Here is a 10,134-nt window from a genome sequence, read left to right on the forward strand (position 1 = left end):
TTTAGGGACATTTTACAAAACTGGCCTGTAATCTTGCAAAGTATCAAGGTCATGAAACCTAAGGAACTGTTCCAGATTGAGGGAGACTAGAGACCTGACAACTAAATCCAACATTTGATTCTGAATTGGATCCTTTTGCTACAAAACACATTATTAAGACAATTAGCAAAACTTGAATGGGTCTGAGAATTAGTGGTAACGTATCAAAATTAATTTCCTGATTTTCTTGGATTTATTAATTCCCACACTTTTTTAGTATGGTTATATAGGAGAATGTCCCTATTTACAGGCTACACACACTCAAATGTTAGCAGGTCACAGGGCATCAGTTTAGCAACTTAATTCTCAAACGGTTATGAGCATAAAGAAGACAGACACCCCCACCACCTCCTGGGCTGGTTAAAGGCTGCAAACACACTCCTATAGAGACCAGGTAATAAAGTAAATACTTGAAACAAGCCAGATGTAAGGTAGGGACTCAGGCTGCTTACCTGACGCCCCACTTAGTGGGAATACAAGCCTAGCGTGGCAAGACCATTCCATTTTTCAAGAGAAACCAAAGATGCAGATTTTTATGTGAAATTCCCAATTTTAAAAACACTCAAAAGGGCCAAAGAAAACTGTCTGTCGGCTAAATTTGAACCACAGCTGCTTCTGGTCCAGAGGCATGTTTGTCAAACTGAGGCCTAGGGATAAAAGGAAACCACATGATATACATGGAACATACTCTTGGAGCCGCAGTTTTATCCCAAGAGTTTGCCTGGAATTTTCTGGGAAAGAAGATATTTCTATATTTTTAAAATGCTATATTATGGAGTAGAATGCAAAGTTGACATGATTTTTTAAAACTTTTCTTTTGAAAACAATTTCAAGTGTACAGAAAAGCTGTAAGAACAAGAATAGTACAAAGACCATCTACATAGCTTTTACCAAATTCACCTATTTTTACTCATTTGCTTTATTTGCATATGAACATACTCTCGTCCTCCTTCCCTCCTTTTCTCTATAGACACACACATATATATAGAATACAGATATGGCTATGCATATCTACATATAAAACACATATCTCATAATTTTTTCTGAACCATTTGAGAGTAAGTTACATATACCATGGCCCTTTATCCCTAAAAACTTCAATGCGTATTTCCTAAATGCAAATATTCCCTTATGCAACCTTCGGACAGTTATGAACTTCAGTAATTTAACACTGATACACTTTTATCTAAACTTCCATGCATATTCCAATTTTGTCAAGTGATCCAATAACATCCTTTACAGCATTTTCCCTCTCATACATGATCCAATCTAGGATCAGGTATTACAAATAGTTGCCATGTCTCTTTAGTCTCCTTTAATCTGGAACATTTCCACAGTTTTTGTCTTTATAACATTAACATTCAAAAAAAAAAAGTACAGTCTCCCTATCCTTTTAAACAATAAGATGTTAGATTCAGGTTACACATTCCTGGCTGGAGAACTACATAAGTGATGTGTATAGAGCTACTATTTTTTTCCCCTTGCAACTAATAAGCAATATATAGAGAGATATTTCAGACCATGCAAACATTCTGCTCCTCATCAAAATATCCCCCTAGATTTAGCATCTATCAATGATTCCTATCTGAACCAAAATAATCATATGACTTGTTAAGTTAAATAGACTCCAACTTTTGGCTAGACTCCCAGATCCCTTAGGTGTAAGTGCTCAGTCTCCTCCACTTTAGCAGCACTGTAGTGCAATGGGAGTGCAAGATCAGAATAATCAGGTGTAGTTTCTGGAAAATAAAATGTACTTGAGCCATGCCTTAAACACTGGATAGATCTTAAACAGTCAATGAGGTGGAGAACCAGTCAAGACACAGACAATTTCATCAGGAAAGCTAAAAAAAAAAACAATATGGTGACTCCTTTAGCAAAAATAATCCTTTTTGCAAATAATACATTCTAGCCTATCAGTTTTACAAAACGACATTTCTACATACTGAGTTTGCCTGAATTATACTAATTCTAGAACTATAGATATACTTTTGCTGCTCTTAACTAAATTCCAATCATTATACTCAGATTCTAAAAACTTTTTGAAAACAGCACATAATTCATTATAACTACTTCTGATTGTTCATCCACCTTTTCATGTATATGTCAGCCTTCCCAGCTAGTCTCTCAAAAATATGGATTAGCCACTACTCCTATCTTTCATCTGATTGTGACCCATAGTAAGAAATAAATTTTACACTGCAAGCTGAGGCAACTATCTAAAAGTAAAATTAAAAACTTCTAGGGCTGGCTTGGTGGCATAGTGGTTAAGTTCATGCGCTCTACTTTGGCGGCCCAGGGTTTGCAGGTTCAGATCCCTACGCACTGCTCATCAAGCCATGTTGCGGCAGCCTCCCATATACAAAACAGAGGAAGATGGGCACAGATGTTAGCTCAGGGCTAATCTTCCTCAGCAAAAAGAGGAAAATTGGCAATGGATGTTAGCTCAGGGCCAATCTTCCTCACCAAAAAAGAAAAGTTTCTAGGGGCTGGCCCCATGGCCTACTGGTTAAGTTCAGTGTGCTCTGCTTTGGAGGCCCACATTTGCAGGCTTGGACCTACACCTGTCAACCATGCTGTGGCAGTGACCCACATAAAAAGCGGAGGAAGTCTGGCACAGATGTTAGGTCAGGGCTTATCTTTCTCAGCAAAAAAAAAAAAAAAAAAGTTTCTTGACACAGTATCATGTGAAACATTGACCTTCAGCCAGCTGTGGTGGTCTAGTGCTTAAGATTTGGTGTTCTCACGGCCACAGCCTGGGTTGTTTCCTGGTCAGGGAACCACACCATCCATCTGTCGGTTGTCATACTGTGGCAGTCACATGCTGCTGTGATGCTGAAAGCTATGCCACCAGTATTTCAAACATCAGCAGGGTCACCCATTGTGGACAGGTTTCAGTGGAGCTTCCAGACTAAGATAGACTAGGAAGACCTGGCCACCCACTTCCGGAACATTGGCCAGGAAAACCCTATGAACAGCATAGGAGCACTATCTGATATAGTGCTGGAAGATGAGAAGATGGCACAAAAAGACCAGGCAGGATTCCGCTCTGCTGTACACAAGGTCGCTAAGAGTTGGAAAGGACATGAGAGCACTAACAAACCAGTATTTATAATCTTCCTTCCTTTCCTCCTCCTTTATTCTCTTTAATGTTGGTCTTGACACCAAATAAATTGATTTCTAACTCCATAATAATAGGTCATGCACAAGACATGCACTTGAAAAATACTACCCTAGAACCTGGCCCAGAGCTCTTTATCAGATTCTCAACAAAGTCTAGAGCAAAGTTTTCACTCATTTCAGCTGAGATGAGAAAAATAAGAACAACATAATGAGTTCTTTATTTTTTTATTTTTATTTTTTTTGGTGAGGAAGATGAGCCCTGGGCTAACATCTGTTGCCAACTCTTTTTGCTTGAGGAAGATTGTCGCTAAGCTAACATCTGCACCAATGCTCCTCTACTTTGTATGTGGGATGCTGCCACAGCATGGCCTGATGAGCAATGTGTAGGTCTGCACCTAGGATCCAAACCCGCAAACTCTGGGACGCAGAAGCAGAGGACGCTAACTTAACCACTACGCCATCAGGCCAGCCCCACGTTATTTAATTTTTTAAAGGACTGCATTCTGAGATTGTCTATGATAATTTTTTGGTCTTCAAAAGTGATTTCTTTTATGAAACAATGGGTAAAGCGAAGGCTGTAAGTTGCCAGTCATATACTGGTCCTCTAATTTTTATTTCCCCCAAATTTTACTGGATCATGAAATCTCCACTACTCTGCCATGAGATTTCAAAGACAGGAGAGTGTCAGCCTTCTACAAGTTTATAATTTGGCTGGAGAAATAAGACATAATAATTTTAGGACTTGTAATAATTATTTCTACCTTACAAGAAAAGGTATTCTGTGATAAGTGCCCTAAGAACACTCCCATGTTAAAAGTTCAAGGGTGAATTCTGGCTGGGAATGAAAGGGAACAAATAAGGAAGGGTGTTTAGAAAGGAGACACTATTTGACTTGAGCCTTGAAGGATACTGAGAACAGTCACAGGGATGAAAAAGTGCCAACTCAATTTGGGAAACAAGAAATGGGTCATTTTGGCCAGAACATGCTAAGACAGTAGAAGGAGATAAAGGAGGACCCTGAGAACAGGCTAACGTGTTTGAATTTAGTCATTAAGGCAATGAAGTGATCTGAGAGAATGAATAGTACAAAGCACTGCTTTAGGAAGATTAATCTGAAGGGCCCCTCTTTACAAAGTAAATTGGACAGGTGGAGGTTCTGGAGGCTACACAATAATCCAAAGAGGGAATAATAAGTATTTGAACTGTGATGGTGGAAAAGGAAAGTAAAGGATGAGAAAAGGTGACAAGAATTGACAAGTCTTAGAAGAGATTTTAACGTGGGAGGCAAAAATGGCAAGGAATCAAACATGGTTCTGAGATTTCAAGACTGGAAAATACAGAAAAGACAGTGGAAAATCAGGAAAAGAAGCTGATTTAGAGGAAGAGTAGTTCAGATTCAGGTATGTTAGGTTTGAGACCAGTGGGTTATGAAGTCAGTAATGGGGTAGGAAAAAGAACACTGGATTCCATCGGAAAAATCTGAGTTAAAGTGAAAAAAAAAAAAAAAAGGTTGGGATCCACTGAAAACACCAGAATGCAAAATTATATCTATAGTATGATTTTAACAATGTAAAAAACTAGACATAGGAAGAGACTAAAACCAATACATCAACATCAGTTGCATACAGATGAGCTAGAGAAAAGACAATTTTCTTTCTTCTTTTGCATTGTATTTTTATTATTTAAAATAATATGGATACAAACCTGACAAGTCAGGCCCCCCCACCAAAAAAAGGGGGGTTAGAGCTGGATTCAAACAATTTTAAAAAAATCGCAAACTCTCTGAACCTCAATTTCCTCATCTATAAAAGGGGAATAATTTCTTCTCTCCCCAGGTTAGTATGCAGATTATATAAGATAAAGCTTTTTGTAAACTACACAGTAATATACAAAGTTAAGGCATTATAATAGTCTGAGACAGCTAAAATTATAGGATAAGATATCACACACAGCTGTAGAAATAGATTTGGGAATCTTCCACACTGAGGTAATACTTCAAGTAGATTATTTCCTTAGACTTTTCAAATTCTTAGAATCCATCTATTTAAAAATCAAAATGTTCTTCTCAAATTCCTTATGAACATTGAAGTTTTCATGTTATAGAAATGGACTTACATATAGAAAATGAATATAGTATTTTTCCTATGTTATTCAACTTAAACATAAGGCAGAAAAAGGTCCAGTAATATTATTCTCTAATATTTGGACTGCTGAATAAATTATTTCATTGTTTTAAAAAGCCAGGCTCTATAAAGATAAATTTAGCAATCTCCAAATGTTCTTTCTCAGAAGTTACACGCTTGATTCATAGCACAGCATCCTAAATGGTGCTTCCACCTACTCCCATTTCTGGTACTTTACTTATGCTTAAACATCTCTAGATATCTATTTAAAACCAGACAGTAAGTTCCTAAAGGGCAAGAAGCATGTCTCCTATTTGTCCTTCCCATGAGAACAACCAAGCACAGAAGTGGTCACAAAATAGGTGTTAATCCACATACATGTTAAGAAATACTCTAGCTAACTCATGTTATAGATGCTGTAGTAACCATTTAAGAGTTATGACTCACATCATCTTATATAACTTAAGCCTATCTTAAGCCCTTCAAAAGACAACCAATAAGAAATTAAAAGTTAAGAAGAAATTAACCAAATGTTATTACATGAGAAACACTTTTATGTGAATATATAAAGAATGCTTTAGCCTAGATTAACATTTAAAAATCATATACTGCAGTGTTCCTTTAAAAAAGCAAGAGTATATATGAGATGAGAAATTACAGGTTAATATTGTGATGTTAAAAAGATTGTTTTCTTAAAATATTTCATAAATTGAAGCATACTGCTACTACTTATTCATATTCCCTGCACCCGAAATGCTACGTTTCTTATATATACTAACTCTACAATTTCATTCACTACAACGTTTCTTTAAAAAGTTTTTGAGTTTTATTTTGGTATTTTTTTAATCTTTCAGAGTCCAGAGCAGAGAAAGTTAAAACTGGCATGGTTAAGTATATGCTTTCTTTAAACTGTAAACACTGACTAACCTCTAGGCTAATTCTAAGATAAAACTCTTAAAATTAAAACACTTATTACGAAAAAGAGATGCTAAAAAGACTAAGCACGAAAGGCACTTAACCCCTGCATTATTAAAATCAATAAGAAAAGTTGTGTCAATAGTTTCCCACTTCTGCACATAGACCTGAGATTTAAACATATACAGTATACACATCTTGTACATGTGTATGTGTATACGTAGATAGTGATTTAGAGGCAGGACATCAAGATAGATTGTTTAGGATATTTTCCCCCAACTAAGTTTCAAAAAAATTGTTTCCAAAGTGCTGCCTTTTTTAATTACCATAATTTGTGAACTAAAAGATACTAGGCCTGAGGGAAATTCCAGAGTACAAGCACCTGCCAGCCAAGTTGCCTGAAATTCATCAGCTACAGAGATTAAAAGTATCCTTTAGTTGTTTTTACATAAAAGTAATACAACAGGTATATAATTTCAATGTGACACATATAACACAGCCAATCACTTAACACTCCTCCCAATAACTTCAAAAACCACTACACACACAGTTTTACCTGCCATCAGACATCTTATAAAATGCACATAATAGAGTGTTTTGCTTATCTAAACACTCAACAATTAAGGGTAGTTTGAATTTCAAAAGTTTTTCACTTTACAAAATGATTCACCATAAAATTCCCTTAATCAGCTTCTCCAGAATCATTCTGTTTATAAAGCACTCAACTTTTCTGCACATAAAAATGTACTTTTCTCACATTTTTTTCAAGAACTCATCTAGTATATAAAAAGAGATACACAAGTACACTTCCTTGAGAATAAATGCCTTCAATAAATGTGACCCCAGAAGAACTTCAGATGTTTTGAATTCTTGTTTGGTTAAAAAAAAGTTTTTAAACATCTACTAGAATACAAGTGTTTGCCTTTACATTCATGGCTCTCATGATGATAAAATAAAAACCAATGTAACTCTAAGCTCTAGACTAATGAACTGCAGGGAACAGAAACAAGCAATTTGGCAAGAGCTGAGCACAGCTCTGCTTAAAGGCTACCAGTAAAATATACCAGCACCACCCCTCCTCCATCCCCAACCCTTTAAGGTTTCAATTAAGATGGGGCCTAGTTTTACTCTTACAAGGGGGGACAGAAAGAGAAAGCACAGAGCTCCTCCTGAGAAGTATCTTCATCAGGAGCAGCTCCAGAAATACTGCCAGGAACCATTTCTTTCCCTCTCTGCTGACACAGGTCCCTTTCTTTAGAGACATGCATCTCCCCTGTTCCTGATCAACACCCTATCTAAAGAAAACTCTCATCAACGTACCACCCAAAGGATGACATTAAACGAATTTTAAAAAATTCAACATTAGGGTCAGTTATAACACTCTGTGAAAAGTGGGAGCCCCAACTGGAATTCATCTTCATCTTTCAGTCTCTCATATGAGTTGCCTCATGAATTGGATAAGAAGGGATAATAAAGTTACTTAACAAGGCATATCCACTGTTTTAAAATAAACTTAAGAGCCCCTAATTGGTGAGACAGACTCCTTCAAAACCCAGAAGATGAAGCTTCTGCAAGCCTTCTAGAAGTCCTGCGAACCAACAGCTGATTCTACTGTGAGTAGTGATTCCTATAGAATGAGGAGCCAATAGTGCAAAGATATGTCAGCCCCACAACATGCCCCAAGACACTCAATTTTCACTGTAGTATATGATCACCCCTTTGTGAACATATAGGACAAGTCTTTCAGTCCAATATGATTGGCGAATAAATCCAAGCATGAAGCTAAAAAAAAAGCAGTGAAAAGTTGATGCCTCTTTAAAAGGAGCCCAAGAATGAAACCACCTCGCTATGTAAGGACTTAGAATACATCAAAGGTTAGATAATGGACAACAGGTGCCTTTGGGGAGGAAAGACTAACACTCAGTTGCCTCCTATTTTAGGATTTCCACTCTGAAGGCACTCATATATGTGTTTTTTTCTTCCTAAAGAAAGTGAGGGCCAAAATTATGGTTTTTACTATTTAATACCTATAATGAGTCCATTGCTCTTCAACTTACTCCTTTACTTTAGAGTTTTAAAAAATCCACCTAATCCCAACACGTCTGAATAAAGTATAGCCTATGGCCAGATCATGCACTGATCCATGAAGCTTAACCAACTAGGGATTTATCATCAAGAAGTACAAAAGAAAGGGGTATGAATACAAGCTACCTCCATATAAAATACTCAAAATAAAAATCCAGCAGCAGGTATCACATAACTGAGTATGAGCCAAAGTAGAAACTGTTTCTCTCACCATCATTCCAGTTGAGCTCAATCTTTACAGTAACCAGATTTCATACGGCCTCAAAGAATAGTAATTCCAGACACAGGTTATGGGGCACCGAGCACCAGCCTCAAGTCATGATTCCCTTAGCCAGTTACAAAATTTACTACCTTTATTCGGGTGAAAGGCCACACTGAAAGGATACTTCAGCCTACTTAACAACCTATTCCCTTTCTCCATTCCACAAAGACAACATATTCCAAAAATGGAGAATCCTTTCTTTCCCTGACAGAGGCCCCCTTTCCTATGGATTCACTGGGCAGGATTACCTCTCCCCAGCATGCTCGCAGAGCCAGAAAATACTTCTGCTTTCACTCTTCTCTTAAAGAGGGTCCCCCAACACAGACGCACCTCTCCCTTTCCTGTGTTAAGCAAGTGATGCTTCAGTGCTTCTGGTTCTCTCCACCATTGAAAAATGTTCAGAGAAGTGCAGGGAGTGAAGGGAAGTTATCAGTTACTCCGAGAGATACTTAAAAGTTTCCAAATTTAAAGTGAAGACGGGGGCGGGGGTGCCCCCTTCCTGAAGAAGGAATGGGGGGGGGTCCCTACACGAAAAGAAAGCCTCCTGCGTGGGTAAGGGGTGTCCTCACCGTGAGAGAGAGCTCGCTATGTGGAAAGGGGGAGGAATGTTGTACCCTGAGGAGGGGTCAGGCTTTGAAAAAGGGGTGTCCCCCACCCTGAAGACGGGTGGGGGGAGTGAGTGTACCGGGAGGGGTGTACCAGCTACTGCGGGCCTCTCTGGGAGCAGGGGTTCCCACTATGGGGGAAGGAGGGCCCCGCACTGAAGGGGGTGCTGGGAGGAAGGGAGGGTCTTGCTGAGGAGGGCAGGGCATGGGGGGAGGGGCTGATCCACCGGAGCCAGCAGAGGGGCGGCAGCCTCGAGGGGAACATGTGCAGTGGAGTTCCTGCCATCCCGAGGGGCAGGGTGGAGAGCAGGGCCTGGGCTGTGCGTGGAGGGAACAAGGCTTCCACCCTGCACACGCGACGGGGGACTCCCCAGCCGAACTCACCGAGGCTGCCGGCGAAACCGTCCATCTTGCGGGGAAAGCTCCGGGCTCGGGGCTCAGCGGGGCGGGCACTTCATTCAGCAGACCGACAGAGTGGCCGACGCTGAGCCTGACCCGCTCGCTCTTTCGGTCGCCCGGCTCGGCTTCCAGCCCCCGCCTCCCTCGTCCGTCCGTCCCCCCGGGGCAGTTAGCCGCGGCTGCCCGGCCCACTTCTCCGTCAGGTTGAGAGCCGCGCCGCTCCGCCGCCTGCCCGGCCTCCCTCCCCAGGCAGCAGCCGCGAGCGCCGCGCCGCGCCCCGCCCCCGCGCCCGCGCGCAGCGGTGGCTCCGCCCCCGCGCACGCCGTCACGCTTCCGACTCCGCCTCCCACGTGACGACACGGAGGCGGGGGCTTGCCGACCATTCCCTCTCACCTTGTCGGGGCCTCGGATTCCGCCCGCCTCACGGCGGACTAGTCCCTGCGCTTGCGCAGTGAGCCTGCGAGGTCCTGGGATTTGGGTCTTGAAGCTGGTTCCGAGTGGGTGGGGCTAAGGGGTGGCCTCCGGCCTGGAATCCCTGGAGCTTGGAAGGATTCTCTTTCCTCGCAGCCCCTAGGGAGCCCGC

The 10,134-nt window shown here is 40.8% G+C and overlaps 1 protein-coding gene across 2 annotated transcripts in view; it reads right to left on the reverse strand.

Moving 5' to 3' along the window:
- Nucleotides 1–9,814, reverse strand: part of EML4 (EMAP like 4) — a 156,920-nt gene extending 147,106 nt beyond the window's left edge. For both annotated transcript variants that reach the window (XM_046661412.1, XM_046661411.1), the window contains exon 1: nt 9,537–9,814. In XM_046661412.1, the coding sequence (XP_046517368.1) occupies nt 9,537–9,561 (25 nt within the window). In that variant the 5' untranslated portion in view covers nt 9,562–9,814. The remainder of the gene's footprint in view (nt 1–9,536) is intronic.
- Nucleotides 9,815–10,134: the final 320 nt, after the last annotated feature.

This window comes from Equus quagga, chromosome 5 (assembly GCF_021613505.1).
Source record: "Equus quagga isolate Etosha38 chromosome 5, UCLA_HA_Equagga_1.0, whole genome shotgun sequence".
Taxonomy (NCBI): domain Eukaryota; kingdom Metazoa; phylum Chordata; class Mammalia; order Perissodactyla; family Equidae; genus Equus; species Equus quagga.